This window comes from Phyllobates terribilis, unplaced genomic scaffold (genome assembly GCF_046119375.1).
Source record: "Phyllobates terribilis strain yellow unplaced genomic scaffold, ASM4611937v1 Scaffold_11__3_contigs__length_659146591, whole genome shotgun sequence".
Taxonomy (NCBI): Eukaryota; Metazoa; Chordata; class Amphibia; order Anura; family Dendrobatidae; genus Phyllobates; species Phyllobates terribilis.
In genome coordinates, this window is record NW_027362771.1 from 384,294,759 (window position 1) to 384,317,571 (window position 22,813).

The following is a 22,813-nucleotide window of genomic DNA, read 5'->3' on the forward strand; positions in this document are numbered from 1 at the left end:
GTAGGAAATCTAATAGGAATAAAAATGTCATTAGAGAAGAAATATAAAACAGCTCATATCTCAAGGTCTCCGAAATGCAAACACTAAGTGATAGCAGTGGGAATATTTACCTGTCCTGTGCTTGATGCTCGAGACTTTAAGGTCTGAATTTTTTCAAAAACCAAATTGACCTTTCTTTTTGTTGCATCATCATTATCACGGCTCCTATAAAACAAAATAGTGATGATAATAAAATAAAAAAAATAAATAAATCACACACACATTGGGGAGCTTTAGAAGCAGATGTGCAAATAAACCCTTTAACCAAAGGGGTGGTAACAGATTTTTCTCTGTGCATTTACTTTTTCCCCTGTGTGACTTTATCCAATCATAACAATGCAGAACAGGAAAAAAGAGAAAACAGCTCAGGCTTTTGCAGTGTAATCTGGTGAGACTAGATGTGCGGAAACCTGATCACACTGAGAGCTCCTCATTCCCTTTGCATACTAACATTACACCGCTGGGAGAGCAAAAGAGCTGTGCTGTACACTGTCATTATATACAATGCTCTGAATGTATCCCAGGCCTACTGGCCAATCAATTAAGGACTAATGCCCCGGAATCTGGAACATTACCAGAGCATTTTATGTGATAAAACCACTTCTCATAGTAAACTTCATCACTTCTCCCCACTGTATTACAGAGCTGGGAGAGGAGACGAGAAGAGCTGAATTGCAATGACATTACAGAGCCGGGATAGTCGCAGCAGGGAGCAGTAACAAAGATAATCGTGCTAGCGGGGTTTGTTATATACAATGCTCTGGGTTAACCTGAGATATTGGGCCAATATTACCCAATTCCTGGGACAGATTCAGTGTTATACTGAATGTAATGACATAACAGCACTCTTCTCCTTTCCGGGGGATGTAAAGGCAGTAAACGAAGGGAGTGTGATCAGGATTAGACAAATCAGTTTTACCAGCTCTCACTGAAAAAAACGCTTCTGACCTTCTCTCAGTCCCTCATTCAGTATGATGGTCCCCACACCTACTGACATTTACAAAAGAAAACCACAGGCTGCTCCGGTCTGTTCAGTGTGAGTACTGAGGCTCTGCACTGCAGGCACAATGTACGGACATCATCACACCTGCAGTACAGAGTCTCAGACTCACAGGTGCAAGCTAAATGGAGTCCTTGGCTCCCTGATCCACCATTCTATTCAGTGGTATCTGCAATCTGAGGATGTGGATACTGCTGAAATTGTGATGACGGGTGATGTGGGCTCCATAGCAGCCACGTGATCGGCCACTAAGGTTGGTGGTTGGTAAGCCCCTGGCCAGGAATGTATAAATGTGAGCTGTCCCAATTGCCCAACAGTATAATTACACATGTATTATTCAGTAGATCAACGTGCATTTACGAACCCTTCTTTTAAGTAGTTGAATAGTATTTGTTTTGCGGTTTCCTCATTAGTCTGCTGTGCAAGTTGCTGCTGCCCCTTCAAAAGGTCTGGTGTTGCCTGAAAACAAAGAAATAAAACATTAAATCAAATGTATTCAATATATAAATGTATCTAAAGCCTAAATTCTGCAGGATGTAAAAATACTATAGAGCTAGAATCACAATATATAAAGTACATGCAAAAAAGGAAAAGAACAGAAAATAGAAATCTGTGTAATCATTACTAGTATACAAGCAACATTCAATCAAATTGTTCCATCTGGCTCAGTATCTCCTCCTTAGAAACGATGGGAAAAGCGACCCACAGAAAGGAGCCCATTATATCCGATAAGATTGTAGTGGGTGTTAAAAAATAGCATTGACTATATGCCAGTTTTGTCCATTCACAGACTGAGCTAGTTCCACACCTATGTTCTTAGAGCTAAAAATGGCTGGCACATTGTGTTTTGTATTACAATATAGCTGAATCCTAGGGATACAGATGTTTCCCTTTGGAATGGGAGAGGGAGTTGCACAAAAATATTGGAAAATGCTTTTAAAGAAAATCTGTCGGCAGGTTTTTGCCATTTAATCAGAGGAGCAAGAGGCAGGGGCTGAGACACTGATACCAGCTGATGTCACCTATTAGGCTGTGTGTTGTAGTTTTAATACACGAGTGTTTTATTAGCAGAAGATTATCACTGCAGGACTAAGTGTCCGGGGCACCCCAGTCCAGCTAATCTGAATAACCCCGCCCCAACCATTAATTAGCAGCTTGCTGACAATGTGCACTGGAAGCTGCCAATCAGTGGTGTGGATGGGTTATACAGGCCTCAGCTTTCTGACCACTACTTCATCTACAACAGAGAAAACAGGGATTCTATCAAAACCGCACCAAGCAGCCCAGAGAGTGACATCACTGGAATCAGGCTTTCAGACCCTACATCATGTAGCTCTCAGATTCCATAGCAAAAACCTGCTGAGATATTTCCTTTAAACACATTATTTAAAACTTTTGATGTTATGCAGTGCAGTTTCTTCCTAACTTTCGTATGTCTGAATACAAAGTTGTCTAAGCATTTAATGTGTTTTAAGGGAGAAGACTTTCCGTTCCCCAACAGCAGACAATGGGTAAAAGAATTGGGCATGCTGAATTTCAGAAGTGTCTTGTTCTCAATCTGAGCGTGCATGCTTATGGGGGGAGCTCAGTCTGCCTTTCTATTTACAAATGCACTCCCATATTTTTTATTCATTAATATGTACATGTAATGTGGTGTGTGTTAATATACTCACCTACCGCTGTTTTTTCCAATGTCCAGCGCCATTCTCCTCCGTGATGTCAGATGACAGACTGTCATGTGGCGCTCTGCGTGACCCGGTGACTCTGCAACAGGTTTTGCTGCGTTTTTGCACTACCCATTGGGTAAAAAAAAAGCAGCAAAAACGCAGCTGTTTGACAAAACAGTCAGGTAAAAAAAAATAAAATAAAGGTGTGTGCATGAGGTTTCTAAAATCTCAAACTTTGCTAGTTCAGTAAAACGCAGCTGAAAATTTGCATAAAAAAAAAATTCAAAAATGCAACGTGTGAACATAGCCTAAGTGTGTGGAGCGTCAGGCCGAGACTACATAGGCTTTCATTGTTAAAGAGACTTCTGACTCATAGAATGAGCCGGATAGTCGCAAGGGTGGTGATGTCACTGAGAGGTAGAGAAGAACGGCTCTGGACTCCAGAGAAAGCAGCGATAGAGGAGTATATTAATACACTCACACCCCATTACATGAATTAAAAACTTAATGGGAGTTCTTCTTTAAAAGGGAAGGGCCAGACAGTGCAGGTCAATTCCTGCGTGATTACATCTCACAATCATGTGGCTTTTGCTAGAGCTTTGTCCAGAAGCACACCGCACCATCTGGATGTACCAAAGCTTTGTATGTATGTATGTATGTATGTATGTATGTATGTATGTATGTATGTATGTATGTATGTATGTATGTATGTATGTATGTATGTATTCATCAACTTTTTGCTCCTTAAATAATTGGCAACAGGCAAGATTAATAGTAGTAGGGGGACCATATATTTCCTTAATAATGATAATATAATTAGTGTCACACATTTTTTCCAAAATCAATAAACATTTAGAGAAAGCAAAGTTTGTGCAGAAGACCAAAATTTACGCCAGGCGCAGGTGAGGGCATGAAAAAGCTTCCAATCTTCATCGAGGCGAAAAAAAAAAGACTATTTTCATCCGTATACCATCAATATTTATTTATTTTTTTGCTTTTTTTTTTTCATCCATATGTCATCCATTAAAAATTGCAAGGCATCCATAAAGTTTATCGGTGTGTAAAAATATCGGATCCTAAATGGATCACCTGTACTGCATCCGAATTTAATAGGAGAGAGTCTCATAGGAAATATGGAAGAGACTAGTATGTCCTGTGATTTTTTTTTTCCCATGGACACCATCATCTAAACAGCCCTATATAATATCATTCGTTAGTGTGCAATCTGACTTTAATACAGACAGTACATAAGTATTAGAGATGAGTGAATCGATTTGTGGGACTCCAGTTCAGGGTCCAGGTCAGTGGTACCTGGAGGTAAGACGCCCAAATAACTCTTATCTTAGGTCGTCCTCGGCATGGCTTTTGATTAGCCAGGTCTGGCGCGACGTCATCCGTGCATCACATCAGGGACACCAGAGGGTAAGAGATTAGTGGGCCTCCCGTCTAGCTGCCAGGTTCCACTGACCTGAACCCACTAATCGATCCATTCATCTTTCAATATATTGGAGAGATACAGTTGAAACCAGAAGTTTACATACACTACATAAAAAGACACATATGCATGTTTTTCCTCAATATCTGACATGAAATGAGAATAAACCTTTCACGTTTGAGGTCAATTAGGATTACCATAGTTTTTAATATTTGGCAAATGTCAAAATAAATAAATAAATATTATATATATATATAATAAAAATGAGAAAGAGAAAATGTTTTAAGGCATTTTTATTGCTTGCTGCAAAGTCAAAAGTTTACATACACTTAATTACTATGCCTTTAAACAATTCTGGACTGCCCATATGATGATGTCATTTGTTTGGAACTTTCAGATTTTTGGGCAACATCTGAGTTAATTAGAGACACACCTGTGGATGTATTTTAATGCACACCTGAAACACACTGCTTCTTTGTGTAGCATCATGGGAAAGTCTAAAGAAATCCGCCAAGATACCAGTAAAAGAATTGTGGACTTGCACAAGTCTGGCTCATCCTTGGTTACAATTTCAAGATATCAGAAGGTGCCTCGTTCTACGCAAGTACAAACAAGATGGGAATGTCCAGCAATCATAAGAAAGAGACTGGTTCTGTTTCCCAGAGATGAAAGTCCTTTGGTCCAACATGTGCATATCAACCCAAGGACAAAAGCAAAAGACCTTGTGAAGATGATGGTAGAAGCTGGTAAGACTGTCAATAGCCACAGTGAAACAAGTACTGTATCAACATGGACTAAAAGGCCACTCTGCCAAGAGGAAGCCATTACTTCAATAGAAACATAAAAAAGCCAGATTGTTCCTGTGTGCATTTGCGAATATTAAAAGACCTTCATTTTTGGAGACGTGCTGTGGTCTGATGAAACTAAAATTGAACTTTTTGGGCATAAAGACCATCGTTACGTTTGGAGGAAAAAGGGAGAAGCTTGGAAGCCTAAGAACACCATCTCAACTGTGAAACACGGGGGTGGCAGCATCATGTTGTTTTGCTGCAGGAGGGACTGGTGCACTTCACAAAATAGATGGCATCATGAGAAAAGAAGATTGTGTGGCAATACTGAAGCAAAATCTCAAGACATCAGCCAGGAAGTTAAAGCTTGGGCGGAAATGGGTCTTCTAAATGGACAATGACCCAAAGCATACTGCCAAAATGGTAACAAAGTGGCTTAAGGATAACAAAGTCAATGTTTGGGAGTGTCCATCACAAAGCCCGGATCTCAATCCGATTGAAAATTTATGGACAAAGCTGAAAAGGCAGGTGAGAGCAAGGCGACCTACAAACCTGGATCAGTTACACCAGTTTTGTCAGGAGGAATGGGCCCAAATTCTGACCAACTATTGTGAGAAGCTTGTGGAAGGATATCCCAAACGTTTGACCCAAGTCATTCAGTTTAAGGGCAATGGTGCCAAATACTAATGAAATGTATGTAAACTTTTGACTTTGCAGTAAGTAATGGAAATTCCTTAAAACATTCTCTCTCTCTCTCTCTCTCTCATTATTCTGGCATTTGGCAAATATTAAAAATTACAGTAATCCTAACTGACCTAAAACGGGAAAGGTTTATTCTGATTTCATGCCAGATATTGAGAAAAACATGCATGTGTGTCTTTTTATATAGTGCATGTAAACTTCTGGTTTCAACTGTACATGAACTCCTGCATCTCAGCAATTATTACAGGCCTGTTTTCATTAGTTCTGCTCTCCTGGCTTCACAACAGGAATAAAATCTAATAGTTCTGGCTTTATCATTGCAGTAATACTTCTACATCAAAGTATTAAAAGAAACCCACGGTACAGCTAAATGTGTCCAAGACAGTGTGAATTATTTCTAAAGGGAGGAACAGAGGTCTCAGGAAAACCCTTCAGATCCCATGGACGTTCTCCACCTTACCGTGTATACATGTATTCAGCAGATATATAAAATGGGTGGAGTAGGGATTGGTAATACTGCCCGAGAAGACCAGAATTTGTCATTCATGCCTTATCAGCATCAATAACCCAAACCATAACAGATTTGTGACCACAGGCAACATAAAAGTGCTTATCCTCATTTTTCTGCTCAAGACACAACTTATTTGCATTGAAGAATTTAACCCTGACGGCACAAAACTTTATGCAAGTAGGGTAAGATTATTCATAGTGACATCAACAACTCAATGGATATAATGTGCAACTGAGCTATTATATCCCTGGCTGAACTGCACAGACATTGTATTCCATTTTTCCAGAGAAAATTAATAACCGGTTGCTACAATCGTATTACTGCTTGTAACTAGCCTGTAGTGCACGCTCTGCCCTATAACAGTATGCAAATTGTCTCTTCAGAGAGGAAGAGGACTAGGAGCTCTATAGTGCCACCTGTTGGAAGCAGCAATCCTACAAGTCACTATCGACCCTTTAACAAGCCTTGCAATATGACTTCGGATAAAAGCCAAATCAGAATCTTAGTTTGCAGACACGGTGTTTCGGGGTATTGCTCCTCGTCAGTGCAAAGTACGAGATCTGATTTGGCTAGCTGAGGCGCTCTGGACAGAAATCTAAGGGGTAAGGTTTCTCCTCGTGCAGAGTGACATACCGGCCCTGAATTGCCAATGTAAGGAGGCTTATCCATCGTGCAATGCACCTCTGGAACCGTGTCTACAAATTGAGATTCTGATTTGGCTTTTATCCCAAGTCATATTGCAAGTCTAATTAAAGGGTCGATAGTGACTTGCAGGATCGCTGCTTCCACAGGTGGTGCTATAGTTCTAGTCATTTTCCTCTCTAAAGAGGAAATCTGTATATTTAATTTCCCAGAGGAGCATTGTATGGCAAATAAGCCTCCTTACATTGGCATGCCAGGGCTGGTTTGTCACTTCCCCACAAGGAAAAACCTTACTCCTTAATAAAAGAGTCTGAAAACATTTTGGCTACAGTCACTTCTTATCAGTAGTGTGGCCCATAGTCACCACTGAAAAGGAAGTCCTGGATTTTGATATTTATTTTTCTTCTGCATCATGCCATCAGTGGGCAAAATTATCAATGCAGAAAAGCGTTAGCCTTTTATTTGTATCTTGCCTTCATGTTCCACTCCCATTTTTTGAGAACCTGGAATAAAACAGCTCTAAAGAACTGTCTTGGTAACGTACAACATATTTTTCACCCAAGACATTTATGTTCTCCAATTCACTCAAGGATATTCGTCACTCACATTAATGGGTTTACACAGCGTCAGAATTTGCTCCAGTGTCAGTATTGATGTCATACAGGTGTGACAGGTTAAAAGAATGTTTCAAACCAAAACATTTCTGCACTCTGTTCTCCAGGTGACTTTAGGGGCCATTTAGACCTCTTCAGAAGTCAACCATAGATAAATTCTAAAAGACTTCAGTAATAAGTTTCCAAAGAAGTAAAAGGGGTTTTCTCCTAAACTAAAACAATTTTCAAAATTAAAGCCACCACAGTTCCAGCTTCCAAACATCCTCCCGTCCTTCTCAGCAAACAAATGAGTTTTCCAGGGGACGTTGGTGTGAGAATGGCAATCCGGGTAGCACAGACTTGTCGGGTCCACAAGGGCAAGAGCTGCCGTTTGGTAGTGGCTCTCCACTTTGGCTTGTAGAGGTAGATCGATCTGCATATTGCATAAAGACAGGCATAGTTCTTATGAGAAAGTTCTAGACTCGCTGGCTACAGGGTCTGACAGCTGATGATTTAAAAATATCCTTAGGAAAATATAAATTTTACAGTACTATAACTACAGTTAACATTTTTTATACTAATAGTGTCTCAATTAGTTGACAAGATCTTGGTTCGCAGGCACTGAACAAAAATGTTATTTGTTTACTACCACGGGAGAAAAATCTGTTTTCGGTTATGCGATATCAAATCATAAACTAAAAAAAAAGACCCACCTACTATATACAACATTTTATTTAAACTTTAGTAAAAAGGAGGGGCTTCACAGAAAAATTAGGGTCACAGAGAAGGGGAAATACTGGGCCTTGCCCTACCGTGGTCTCCTATATTATCCCGGCCTTCCAGCGGCAGCCAGAAATATCCGTTTGTTTGATCACTCTTAAAAAAGATTGGTCCACATTCAGAATATCTGTTCAATTGGTGTAGTGTAATATCCAATCTCTAGTTGGTGGATTATGAATTCTAATAATAATAATAATAATAATAATAATAATAATCTTAGAACACTCCATTCAATGTGGTATGGTATCTAGTGTCTGATCAATAGACCAAAAATGAAATCACTAAATGAGTTCTTATATAATCAACCAACAATACAGTGAAGGAAATAATTATTTGATCCCTTGCTGTTTTTGTAACTTTGCCCACTGACAAAGACATGTCTACAATTTTATATTTAGGCTATGTGCCCACGATGCAGAAATGAAGCAGAACATTTCTCTTCATTTCTGCATGTACTTGCCCGGTAAAACGAGTGCGGAATTTGACAAGCGCTTTTCGCGCATTTTTGACATGCGGAATTGCCTTGCGTTTTTTTAATGCATTGAGAAAGCAATTCCGCATGCGTAAACGCACAAATAATGGACATGCTGCGGATTTTTCCCGCACATCAAAAATGCTGCGGAAAATTCCGCAGCATGGGCATTGAAAGTGCGGATTGTCATTGGGGACCATGGGGGACGGATTACCAAGCGTTTTACAAGCGTTTACGCTTCGCAAATTCCGTAGCAAAAACGCTTGAAAGACGCATCGTGGGCACGCAGCCTTACATCGATCTGGGGCACCATGCAAAATATCACCTCATGGGGTATCCTTGATCATGAGGAAGGTGAAAGATCAGCCTAAAACTACACAAGGGGAACTTGTTAATGATCTCAAGGTTGCTGGGACCCCAGTCACCAAGAAAACCATTGGTAACACATTACGCCTTAAAGGTTTAAAATCCTGCAGTGCCCACAAGGTCCCCCTGCTCAAGAAGGCACATGTGCAGGCCCTTCTGAAGTTTGCCAATGAACACCTTGATGATTCTGTGAGTTATTGGGAGAAGGTGCTGTGGTCAGATGAGACAAAAATTGAGCTCTTTGGCATTAACTCAACTCGCCGTGTTTGGAGGAAGAGAAATGCTGCCTATGACCCAAAGAACACCATCCCCACTGTCAAGCATGGAGGTGGAAACATTATGTTTTGGGGGTGTTTCGCTGCTAAGGGCACAGGGCTACTTCACCGCATCAATGGGAGAATGGATGGAGCCATGTTGAGTGACAACCCCCTTCCCTCTGCCAGGACATTAAAAATAAGTTGTGGCTGGGTCTTCCAGCAAGACAACGACCCAAAACATACAGCCAAGGCAACAAAGGAGTGGCTCAAAAAGAAGCACATTAAGGTCATGGAGTGGCCTAGCCAGTCTCCAAACCTTAATCCCATAGAAAACTTATGGAGGGAGTTGAAGCTCCGAGTTGCCAAGCGACTGCCTCAAAATCTGAATGATTTAGAGATGATCTGCAAATAGGAATGGACCAAAATTCCTCCTGACATGTGCGCAACCCCCATCATCAAATACAAAAAACGTCTGACTGCTGTGCTTGCCAACAAAGGTTTTGCCACCAAGTATTAAGTGTTGTTTGCCAGAGGAATCAAATACTTATTTCTCATTGCAAAATGCAAATAAATTTATCTAAATTTATACAATGTGATTTTCTTGATTTTTTTGGGGGATATTTTCTCTCTCAATGTTAAAATTATCTTACCCTTAAAATTAAAGACTATCCATGTCTTTGTCAGTGAGCAAACTTACAAAAACAGCAAGGGATCAAATAATTATTTCCTTCACTGTATATAGATAGTTGACAAATAGACATTCCTGGATCATCAAGTTTAAACAGAAACTCCCATTCAGGGACTACTGGAAAGTATGTATATTCATGAAGGGTTAAATCCTGCCCTATTCAGATTATCAGATATGTTTTTGCCCAGAGAAAACAATATTAATAAATTGGTGGAAATAAACAGTTTTTGTTACTTATCGTTTATTTCTGGCTGATGCTCAAAGTCATCCTTTGGGTGGTCTTCATCTTTTTTGCGACATGATTTTATATTAGTATTGTTCACACTATTATTGTCCTGTCACTTCATTTCACGCACTTTTTGTTTATGTTGTATATAGGGTGGCCCAAAGTAGGTGGACAGAAAGTGTAAGAAGGTTATGAAGGGGCAGATTTATCAAACATGGTGTAAAGTGAAACTGGCTCAGTTGCCCTTAGCAACCAATCAGATTCCACTTTTCATTCCTCACAGACTCTTTGGAAAATGAAAGGTGGAATCTGATTGGTTGCTAAGGGCAACTGAGCCAGTTTCACAGATCTAGTTTCACAGATCGATCTCCCCCAAATCTGTTTTCTACAGATAGGAGAGGATGGAAATTTTCTTTTTCTGCTGAAACTGATGAAAATCACTGATTAAATTCGGGCTGCTTTTCTAGAATGCAAAAAAAAAAACAAAAAAACAAACATATGTGAATGAACCATTACCAGAATTTTCTGTGGTACGGTACTGTTCATGTTACAATCACATGGTCTTGGTTTTCATTCATTGGAACAATGAAGGTTTCCATTAAATGACCACAATGACAGATTTTGTAAACAAAGGATTAAAAACATACAAATTGTATTTACTATCCTAACTATATGAATACGAGATTCATATTTTAAAAAGTGAAGTGGATAAGCATTCTAAAACTAAGGTGATGCTGTTAAACATTTGTATGAAAATGATCTTTTACCATTGCTATGAATGCTGTACAAACAACATTACCAACTAGAGTAATGTTATAGCATCAAACGACAATCCTAAATATTTATCCCACTTCTAAAGAAAGTAGCTAGAAAAGCTCTTGTTCCGCCTAGCTGGCATATTGCCCTCTAGTAGCTGTCATTGGGTACACTGGCTATAACAAAGTGATTAATGAGATTGACAAGGCCTTTATTAAAATGATTGGGTTCACAGCTGTAGCTCAAGATTTCTATAACAGCCAAGTTTATCAAAGTTCACTGTGAAAGGGCACTAGGAAGCTCATGTTATTGCCTGTTAGGTGGCCGTGCTTCAACTGCTGGAAAGGAGCCATCCTAGCGATCTGTTCTCTCCCACCAAGCCAGAAACGCTTTCCTAATGTACTTCAGGCTGGGATAGTGGCTCTTTGTAAAATACAAGTGCAAAACTAAAAAAAGGAGAAAATGCCCCACGTGACAGTATCCAACGAAGGGAAGGTTTAGAATACGTTTTCAGTTAGATTAGTAGACAGCCATATTGAATCTTATAGCTGACAGATCACAAACTAGTATAACTGTAGAGATAAAACAAATGGTAAAATAATCTAGACTAGAAGATCAGCCTGGTCATTGTGATTGCTTCTTGCACATTTAGTAGCCCGGTGCCACCAACCCATTCCAACTCCATGTAGCAGAGTGCTCTCACCAGTGGCATCAAGCTTCATGTTCTACCTACAAAGCAGTCACAGACTGCCCCGCACAGAATACAGAAAGCACATTTTTGCTGTCACAGAACACGGTGTGATCATCTTAAATAGGGCTCTGTTATATGTAGCACCCTGTAGTGCTCTTTCTTAAAGTATTGGCAGCTGTATATTTGTAGCTTTGGGCCTAGAACAGCACCGTGCAGGAGCATGAGTCCCCGCTGCTACTACAGGGATGGGAAAGTAAGGGAACAGGGAAAGTAAGGGTCCAAGACGCCTAAAGTAATGGCTCTGCACTGACAAAAAAAGGACACAAAAAGATGAATTGGAGGGAACAGCAGTAAAAATCAGGGTGAACTATTTTAATTACTTCAAAAGAGTAAGTATGAGGGATAAAATCTAAAGTGAAAGGCGAGGCTTCCTCATCTCCAGTGGTAGGACTTTGTTAGTTTCAAAAGGACCAAGAATGCTGGTACTGGCTTCCAAATTTTAGAGCTGGCTTATAGCTGCCATTAAGGTTTTTCCAAGACTGCACTTGGCAATACAGAAATTAATGTATTTTTGGTGGAGATACTTTTTAAAGTTAAAGGGAATCTGTCAGGTCAGATAACACTTATTAAAATGCAGATATAGGGTTAATCTTCAGGTTATCTTGTAGTTATGATACCCTTTAATGGCTAACAAAAATAAAATAAATGACATGGTATAACAAAGTTTCTGAAGAAACACATAAGCACACAAAAAAAGCAGAGGCATAGCATAATAAACGGGCATTTAGATAATAAGTTTAATAACGTTATCAAGGTGCCGAGCCAATGTACTGAAAGTGCAGCACCCGGGAGAAAATGAACTTTATTCCTCCCGGCAGCCACCAGCTTTCAGTCATACAGGCGTGCCGGCGTGGCTACAGTCATCGCTCACGGTACTGTGGGTGGTGGCAGCAAGCATGCCTCTGCAGTTTGACAGCCAGCTCTGCACTTTTGAGCAGCCTGTCAATCTAAGTGCTGGGGCATGCTTACAGACGTGACTCGCTGTCTACTGGGCAATGAGTGTGACGGCGCCAACACGCCTGCATGACAGAAAGCCGGCAGCTCCTGGGAGAAATAAAAATGATTTTGACTGTACTATCTGGAACAAATTTCTGACGTATATCACGCTGGGTTTTCCCTTCACATACATTTTTCAAGCTTAACTCCAAATACCCTAAATACATTATCCATTAAATGTAAATATTAGAACTAACCTGTGCACTTTGACCTGAATTGTGAGCATTCACCTTTCTGCTTTTTTCCTCATCCGACAGGACAGCAATTCTGTTCTGTAACTTTAGTGTGGATGTCATTGATGTAATATCTCCATTGCTTCTACTTTGTCTTGGTAATGAGGCTGAATCTGTTTTATCCAAGGAGGCTACTCTGTTATTCTTTGTGTCCTTTTGATATGGTAGAGAACTGTAGCTTTGTCTATGGACACTTTTAGATGGTACAGTTTGGCTGGCAAGGCTTCCAGTGGTGTTTTGTCTTTTGAAAGGTAGTTTATAATTTTGTGTGTGTGATTTCTGTTGACAAACCTGTGATGGTCTCAACAAGTGTTCATTTGATTTTCCCAAATTTTTACTGAACTCATTTAGGTAAGTTGTATTGCCTTGAAGACCAAAAGGTAAGGCGCTATCAACACTTCTTGCCCTTTTTCTGTCCTCTGGATTAATCCTATTCCGCTTGGCTGATCTGCCTCTTCTTTGAACAGGAATATTTGAATCAAATTTTTCAATTAACTCGTCAACTCCAGGAATACACCCAGTGTCAATATCACGACCTGTTCCAGGTATAAAAGGAATATACCTCCGGTTTTCATGCCGGTTAACATTATCAGCATAGATGGCATCTTCTTGCTCTTCAATCCAGAATTTTTGAAAAGAATTAGAAGAGTTTGCAGTCGCTGAGGAACAGGAAGACCTACGTGATCGAGATCCCTCAAGAACAGGGCCGGCAGAATCTTGTCTTCTGAATTGAAGAACATCAGGTCTGGTCTTTCTTGATTCAGTAATGGTTGTAGAATTTGTACTATATGGTGATCCGTTACTGGAAGTAAAAGACTCAGAAGTACAAATATCACTAGTACTACTTAAAATGCTTGTATTCTCGATTGGAGATTTCTTGTGGTTTTCTTGGTTATCAGACAGGTCTTTACCATCCACCATGTGTGCGGATATATTTTTTACAGATGAATCTTTATGTAGAGGCGTAAAAGGCATATCATTTTTCTTCTTTTCCTTTTCTGTTGGAGATAATGTTATTGTAGTTGTAGAATTCTTATGATTGTCTATGCTCATTGAATGTCCATTTGGATCATATGGTTTTAAAAGCTCAGGATGTCTTTGAAAATTTAAAAGGTTTGTTTTTAGGGGTCCATCCTTAAATTCCGAAGTGCTATTTCCAGAAAGGCCAGAGTTCACTTTATTTGACGTATTAATAACTGGCTTGTATGGATTTTCTGGGAAATCCTCATTAACGTTCTTTATGGAATTTTTACTGTTCTTAGAATTCAGTACTGATCTGCTTTGAGCAAGATAATCTGTTTCAGGCACAGACACATTATGCGATGCATGTCCTTCCTTATTATTTAGAACAATAAATGGATGGCCATCAATTCCTTGGACTCTGATGCTTACCCCATAGGAACTTTCTGTTACATTTTTGGAATTTCTTATTTTGCTTCTATTGTCTTCTTTATGTTGGTTTAGAACACCAGAATCTTGTGGACGATATTTAGAATCAAAACGGGAATCCATTATTGTGCGTTGTTACCACCTGTAAAAGAAAAATAAATTAAATGTTGGGATTTTACATACATCTAGATGAGATTATTCATGTTTTAAAGGATATATGAACTACTATAAAATTAATAAGTAATCAATATTAGATGGGTGGGGGTCTGACACTCAACAGCCCCACTGATCCACTGTTACCAGCTCCAACAGCAGCCAGATGTACACACCACGCGGTGGAACACCACAGCTCAATGACACTTGTGGCTACTAAAGACCAGGTCTGATTCATTTGGCAGTCCCAGGTGTCGAACTCCCACCGATCAGATATCGATGACCAATCCTGAGGAAGTTCATCAATATAGCAGTGGAAAACCTCTTTAGCAACCCTATCGCCTAAATTTTAACTAACTGTATAGGAATTTTGTGTGTATCCAAATACAGTGGGTGAAATGAGTGAGAACACAGGAGGCTATGTGGGGGTTCATACTGTATATAGACAGGCTATGTGTGGGCTCATATTGTATATACGGGGCTGTGTATTGGCTCTTGCGGTATATATGGGGCTGTGAGTTGGCTCATACAGTATATAGGGGATGCCAGCACACTTAATTCTGCTCAATATTAAGTGACACAATGAACATTGCTATAACATAATAATATGTTAATATTAATATAATTAATTTCAGCCCTCCACAACAGTCACGGTCTCTCATGTGGCCCCTCCAGAAAATGAATTGCCCACCCCTACTCTAGGATATACCATTTCTGGAGCACCTTTTCCTAGAACTTGGGAGTTGTACCATTGCGCTTTTATTCCTCTCCTACCATTAGTCAGTGGTTGTTCTTTTTATTTAACCGTGGGCAAGAAACAGACTGATTATGCTTCTAAATAACACATGACCAGAAATGCTGACAAGTGTTACTAATGGCTCCTAAAGGATCTGACTTTCTGTAAAACTCAAGTCCAAACATTGGGCTTGTGGGATCCAGATATGGAGAGCGGGATCCCACAACCCTCCGCAACCAGTGATGCTACAGACACAGCTTCCAGAATGTACACTCATCTTTGATAGGAGTATTTATTAATTTTAATGAATTCTTAAAATTACTGGGAGGATCAATAGCACATCCCAGAGTAAGGCCTTATTCACAAATCAGTAAAAACCAAAGGCGGCTCCAAATTACAGAACAGGGTTGAATCTCTTAATTGTACTTTCTGGCCCAATTCATTAAGACCCGAGTTGTTTACGGCAGTGTTGATGAGGGGGCATGGTGGAGACAGACACCAGATTTATTAAGAAGAGCACGTTTCTTAATGAATTAGGCATGTCTTAAAAGACTGGAGTAAGCTTTCTACAGTAAGGTAGGCCACTGGATGTCGTGCATTAGAAGAGCAGATGTCGCAACACAACGTCCCAGCTCTGCCCACACGCACATTTGCTGCCATAAACACTTTGATGAATTGGGCCCTTTGTCTCTATAGGCCCACACCTGATTTTGGCATACAAATACTGATGAAACACCAACTATTCTAAGTGTGAACATCCCCTTATAAGTAAAGAAGTTGCAGAATTATTTCTTAGAGAATATTTACAAAACAGTTTAGGGACATAAGACTCTACAAGTGATAGCAAATCCAAACTATCTAGCGTGGACAATACCTACATGGCAACCATAGGAGTCATAAAAATACACAAGCTTTATTACTACATCACTAAAAAATACTAGACAAATTAAAAAGGTCAATTTACAAGGGAATTCAGATGTGAGGGGAAAATATTTTTAAAAGTCAATATTCAATTAACATCTGTTCAAATTATGGAAATAGATCCATATACACTAAGAACATAATATGGGGTTTAACAAGTTGCAATAACTAACTGAGTAACAGCCATACACTGCATCATACGTTGTCCATTTGGGGAATTACAGCAATACATATGCTCCGTGCTAAGGCACACTGGAAAAGTCAGTGTGCCCACATCTCATTCCTTACACGTGTTTCACATATGCTTCTTCAGGGGGATTGCAGTTAATTCCTGCTCCTATGGGGAAAAATGTATCAAAATGAGTGCAAAGGATAAGTGGGGTAGTTATCCTTGGCAACCAATCAGGGCTCTTTTATTTTTAAAAAGTGCTCTGAATGAGATGTAGAATTTGATTGGTTGCCAATTCTTTTTCTGTGCACCAGTTCTGATATATCCTCCAATGTGTCTTAGTATGCCTGACTTTGAAAAATGAAGTAAGAATGTTGTGCTCAGAGCCTCCTTACTCCTTCTCCAACACAGAAGTGAATTCCTTTTTCACCTTCTAGCCTGGAGTCAATCTAAGACTGAAGTATGCACATGGCAGAGTCTACACGTACCAGTGTCACACACAAAATCATTTACCTAACCGGTTTGTAGAACTCGCCATACTAGAAACCAGCTGCAGACTGTTGTGTAAATGCTATATAGGATAGAATGTGTAGGTGTGTCCACATGCTTTTATCAAGATCATCTGTTCACGCAATCATCTAGGAGATGGGCAAAAGAATTTATTTGGGAGTCAAATTGTGGCTTACTCTTGGCAAGCAGCTTTCCACTGCAGTGAGGGAGTAGCCCGTGGACAGCACCTCCTTCGTAAGATTTGATAACTCAGCAAATGTTTCCAGTTGCTAAGTACTATTGATGTAACATCAATTTATCAGCTCCCTTCCACTGTCCGTGGGAGAATAGCCCCTGTAAGCTCTGCAGCAATGAAAGCCATTAACACAGAGAACAATGTTAAACTAGTACTATTCGATATGTACAGCTGTTCATGTATTTAATATATATGCAAGAGATATGCTAAAATATTACTGTAGTTTGGAAGGGCTGTGCAACTGGGACATGTGCCATACATGGCCCATTAACTCCACCAGTGGATAGATGGCATCTTGCTAATTTGTACATGTTATAGTGTCTACAATGTATCAGTGGGGTCTGGATACTGAGAACACTGTCGATCGTTCATAAGCCGCGACTTCAGACTTAACAGTACGTCTATGGGTTTTTATAGCCCGACAGATCCATATAGTCATGAGCTGACTGCAGGAACTGTGCACTTCACAGCAGTGTTTTGATCAATCTGTCGGGGTCTCAGAACCCAGACCCCACTGATCAGAAGCACATAGCAGCCACTATAAACATATAAAAAATAGTTTCAGTCCTTCAAGCTCCATGACATATATATCACATAGAGCAAGTCAAAGGTGTGGAGCGGCTTCTGCCTCTAACAGCAGTGACCAAAGCTTGCTCTGATCTCTGCTGTTCAATCATTTTAAATGCAACATTTAAATGACTGACAAAACTGTGGGATGCCAAGGGATATCATGGCACCTCAAGGCCTTCTGCAGGTCCTCATTCTTGCCGTCTTGCAGGGGCGGATTTCCCATAATGCCAAACTAGGCAATGGCCTAGGGCGCAGCAGTCAGGGGGTGTATATACATAAGAAATAACCAAATATTTACACATTTTCAATATGATTTTGAAAATACCATATAAAACTTTTTCTCACATGTTTTTCAAAACCTGGAGTGGAATAAAAATACTCAAAAGAATGAACAAAAAGTGGTTTTATTAAAGAAATTAATATAAAGAGTCTTTCAAGCTTTTTTTTTTTTTTTTTTTTTTTTTAAAACGATTTTTCAGGCGTCTTTTTAAGTGAACTAGCTACAAAAGACTCCTCCAAATACTCCGTGTGCACATATCCTTATTGATCAAGTGATTGCAGGTTCAAATTTACTATGGGGACTAAAAAAAAGTGTAATGTAAAAAAAGGTTTATACATATTTCAATTTAAAAAAATAAATAAATAAGCGTATTTGGTACTGCCTAGTACATAAAAGTCTGATCTATGAAAATGTTATATTATTTAACACACACGGTAAAAGTCGTTAAACTTCCACATTTTGGTTGCCACCCCCCCCCCCAAAAAACGCAACAATTTGCAATTAAAATGTCAAATGTACCCCAAACCAAAATTATACAATTAAAGACTATAGCTTGTTTTTTTGTGTGACAAGTCCTCATATAGCTCCATTAACAGAAAAGTAAAAGTTACGGGTCTTGGAAAATGGTGACAAACTTTTTTTTTTTCCCCCAAAGTTAAATTTTTTTTAAGCCATTAAAAAAAAAAATACACCTGTTCGACATCGCTGTAATCGTACTGACACGGAGAGTCATTTCGGCAAGTAATTTTTACCACATAGTGAATGCCATAAAAACAAACCCAAAACACTATGGTGGAATTTTTCATTATTTCACTTTTTTTTTTTTAACTATCTTCATATATATTTTATGGCAAAGTAAAAGGTGGTCTCATTGAAAACTACAACTTCCACAAAAATACAAGCCCTCACGAGGCAACGGAAACAGAAAAATAAAAAAGTTACGGCTCTTGGAAGAAGATGAAGAAAATGCAAAAATAAAATGGACTGCGTCCTTACGGGTTTCAAGGGAATCTGTCAGCAGTTTTGATACATAATCTGAGAGCAGTAAGATGTAGGGGCAGAAAACTTCATTCCAACAACGTGTCACTTACTGGTCTGCATACTGTCTTTTTTTATACAAATCACAGTTTTCTCTGCTACAGTCCTAGCAGTTCTCTGAATGTTGAACCCAGTATAACCCCACCCACAACACTGATTAGCAGTTTTTTGTCAATCCGTGGCGGAGGCATGGTTACACAGAGCAGTGGACTAGTAGGCACTAGACACTTAGTCCTGTAGCAATAATCTCCTGCTGATAAAACACTGATTTTATTGGCACACCAACCTTCAGCCTATTACGTGACACATTGCTAGAATCAAGGTCTCTGCCCCTACATTATGCTGTTCTCAGATTAAACAGAAAAAACTCGGTGACAGATTCCCCTTAAATTTTAATAGTGTCCCTTTAAAGGAAAAGAATGCCTAACAAGCCTGACAGCTACTGTAATTACATTTATTTTATTTCTTATTATGTCAATAAAAGTTTTGAGTAAACTAGCAGAAACTCCTTTATCAAAATGCTAATGTTCACACAGTTTTCTTCAGACCCCTTTATAGATCACCTTAAAGTTATGGTGGATTTACCCATCAAAGGTCATGCACACAGTATCACAGTATTGTAAAGGATAAAAGAAAAAAAGAAAAGGGAAATATAAAAAAGGATAATAGATCAATGGATCACTCATACAACAAGTTTAAATGGCTATCAATGGCAAACACTACAGAAGATAACTAGCAAGTAGAAATCTGAGGACATAGAAAGACCAAGTATTTATTGCAAGTTCGGCCATGCTGCCATCAGGTTTATAGTTGTTTAGCATATTCATTTGACATGGACAGTAAAAATGTACAGAACATTATACTAATTTTACCTTATGTGTATAGGCATGTTTTTCATAATTTAACCCTACTGAATATCTGCAATTAAACCCAGTTTCTGAATAAGCTTTTCTGATAGTCGGGAAGTAGTTAAGATATGGTTTTAGTGCCATTTTTAGTATGCAAGGTGCTATTTTTTTTGTGGGAATTCCAGCGGAAATGCTGACAATTTGTCCATCTAAGTTGGTATCAAGAGAGTAAATTTGATACCGATTTACAATGGTAAACTTTGTTAATGGTAATGTTTGGTTCAAATATTTTACAGCACAGATATTTAATTTTAAAATAATCTAGAAATAGGTCAACTCAATATCAATTCAGTTTGTGCCAGCTTCCAACAGCTTAAAGGGGTTGTCCAGGCTTGAGAGAAAAGTGTGCAATCCCTTTGCGACTGCCAAATCGACAGGCAAGTGAGTGGTCATGTGACTGCATGTAACCGATTTGCATACTTGTAGTCACATGCCAACTAGAAGTGTCTGGTCAACTCACTACCCGCAAATATGCAAAAATTGCAGACATTAGGTTAAGTGACCTGTCGCTTGCACTGGGAATACCGGGAATCGTGACAGCGGACGCATTGCACACTCACAATTCGGCAGTGACCGTAGACTTTTGTTACAGGCTTGGACATCCCTTTTAATGGCTGACAATAGCTGATAATATTCCCATGTTTCTAACGTTTTAAAAACTCTGGGCAATTTTTGGACAGCAAAAACATTAGACTCCTGCAGCAAACCACAGTGGTTCAGGTCCAGCTACGAAAAGTTATTTTTCATAATCAGATGCTTTGCCTAATATAGATTTGCAGCAGCAGACCTATATATGAGAAAATAGCTTTAGCAAAAACAGTTTAGGATCCCTGAAACCAGTAATGTATGTGCTTGCCCAAGTAAATTCAACAAGCAATTTCCAACTAGCAGAAAGCTTTTCTCTTGGCTATTTTATTCTTTTCTCCCCAATGTTTAAACCTTCTGCCTCTTTATTTCATCATCCTACACAATAAGGTCACATACTTTGCATAACTTGACCTGTCAATCATTTTTAATGCAGAAAGAAAGGTTACGTTATATAGCGTCATGAAACAGCCAGTACTTTCTTAATATAGCAAAATTAAGCACATCTCAAAACTGTGGATGTTTTTTTTATTTTGTTTACCCACAAAAGTGACACAGATTCTCATGTATGATTGATGTGAGAATGATCGGTAAATTACGGGACAGACAAAGCATACAAATAAAATTCTGAATGACTACAAGATAGAAAAATAATAATTAATAAACTGCAATAAAAAGAGAAAACAATGACTGATTCCTTGCCAGGAATGTGAAGAATCAACCCCCTATGTGTGATTATAGCTGATTTACAGCAAAAATATTTACCATTATTAGCATATAAACCAGGCCACGTCAGCTTCATATTATAAGCAATTATATAAGTAACTCAAGGTAAACCGGTAACACATACATACCAAGTAGGTGACTCAGTAAATATACAAATGTATACATAATAATGGCATCTGACTTACATAGGACTACATGTTATACTTTTTAATCATCATCAATAAATCTACGAAAAATAGCGTATGTCATAAACAAGAAGTATATGCTACTGACAGTGCAAAATGCGGTTTAGATGAAGGCCGATTCATCATTCTTTTAAGATCTTTTTCTTTTTTCACAGTCTTGTGGCATTTGTTGATGTTTTTTGAGTCAAAGTTCTTCAAAATGGTCCACGTGGTTCATTAATTTTGCAAAAAAGCAAAAATGCTCTTTATTTTTGTCTTTAAACTGTTTCTGTCCCTCTTTTTAGGAGCAAAAAGTTGCATGTTCCATTGAGATTATGCAAAAATTCAGAAAACATTTCAGGGGACTCTGGAATATTGTAGCGCAAAAATTCTGCAATTTTTTAAAAAGTCGCAATTGATGAATCAACCGCAAACATCAGGTAAACAAAAGCAAGCCCATCTTGGCGAATATAAGTAAAAAAAAGATGCAAATGAAATGAAGAATTTTGTGAAAATTATAAACAAGTTGCAAAATCTAGATAAAAAGGCGTAAATACAATAATGAATTGGGTCCCAAGTGTCTACTCGCATTAGAACCTGTTTTCAAAATTTGTTATTGTCCAATTCCTGTATCTCAGGTAAGTGAATGCACAGACATCAGCCCATTAGAGATTGGAATGAGCCCTTTAATAACAGTGAACAGAAATATTAGTGCTAAAGCTTATAACAAAATACTACAGAAATGTTTACTTTAACATGACAGTCAACAGCCCGGGGAAGGCACTTTCCTGTGTAGTATAACAATGCTCCATCTACAATATACGAGAAGTCTGTAGACCCGGTTTGTCTAATCTGAACTGAACTCAACACAAGAGAACAATTTGGAGATTAATAAAATCAAATAGGGGTAAGGTCTTTTACTTAAATTCGGTGTCTGACCTCAGACATGGCCAAATCTATCTCATCTATAAGGGAAGAAAGCACTAACCTACAGGAAAAGGTCAGCCAGAATGCAGTATTAGATCATGGAAATATACAAAAAAAAGCAAAGTCCAGCCATAAGTGTAAGATTTTTTTTTTTTATCTCACCACCTATGTGCTAAAGGGAATGTATTATCAGAAAATGACCTATGGTTGAAAATCAGGTCTTTGCGCTACATGTATTTAATTTAAAAATAATATTGCCAATTTTTTTTTTTGTTCTTCATATTATGAATGATCTTTACTAAAAATCAAAATGAGTAATCTTGCAATTTTCACAGTGACCACTGGGGGCTTTTTAGTGTTACTTGTCCTTTCAGGAAGAGTTTTCAGCAGGCTTGTTATCAGCAAAGGCAAGCTTGCAATGACAGGTAACCGCTCTAAACACAGCTGATAACAGAGTGCAGGTTATGTCACAGCTTCCCATGCAATCGGTGTATATTTGTACATAGTGTAGTGTAGTGTGTGTGAATATACTCGCCTACCACCTCCTTCTCCATAATTCATCTGAGTGACTTCACCACTCTTCAGAACCTCCAGCTCACT

General features: G+C 38.8%; 1 protein-coding gene across 2 annotated transcripts in view; it reads right to left on the reverse strand.

Moving 5' to 3' along the window:
* CGNL1 (cingulin like 1) overlaps positions 1 to 22,813 on the reverse strand; it is a 120,289-nt gene that overhangs the window by 70,861 nt on the left and 26,615 nt on the right. For both annotated transcript variants that reach the window (XM_073652984.1, XM_073652983.1), the window contains exons 2-4: positions 12,867 to 14,433; positions 1,404 to 1,498; positions 111 to 204 (exon numbers count right to left, since the gene is read on the reverse strand). In XM_073652984.1, coding sequence (XP_073509085.1) covers positions 111 to 204; positions 1,404 to 1,498; positions 12,867 to 14,414 — 1,737 coding nt within the window. In that variant the 5' untranslated portion in view covers positions 14,415 to 14,433. The remainder of the gene's footprint in view (positions 1 to 110; positions 205 to 1,403; positions 1,499 to 12,866; positions 14,434 to 22,813) is intronic.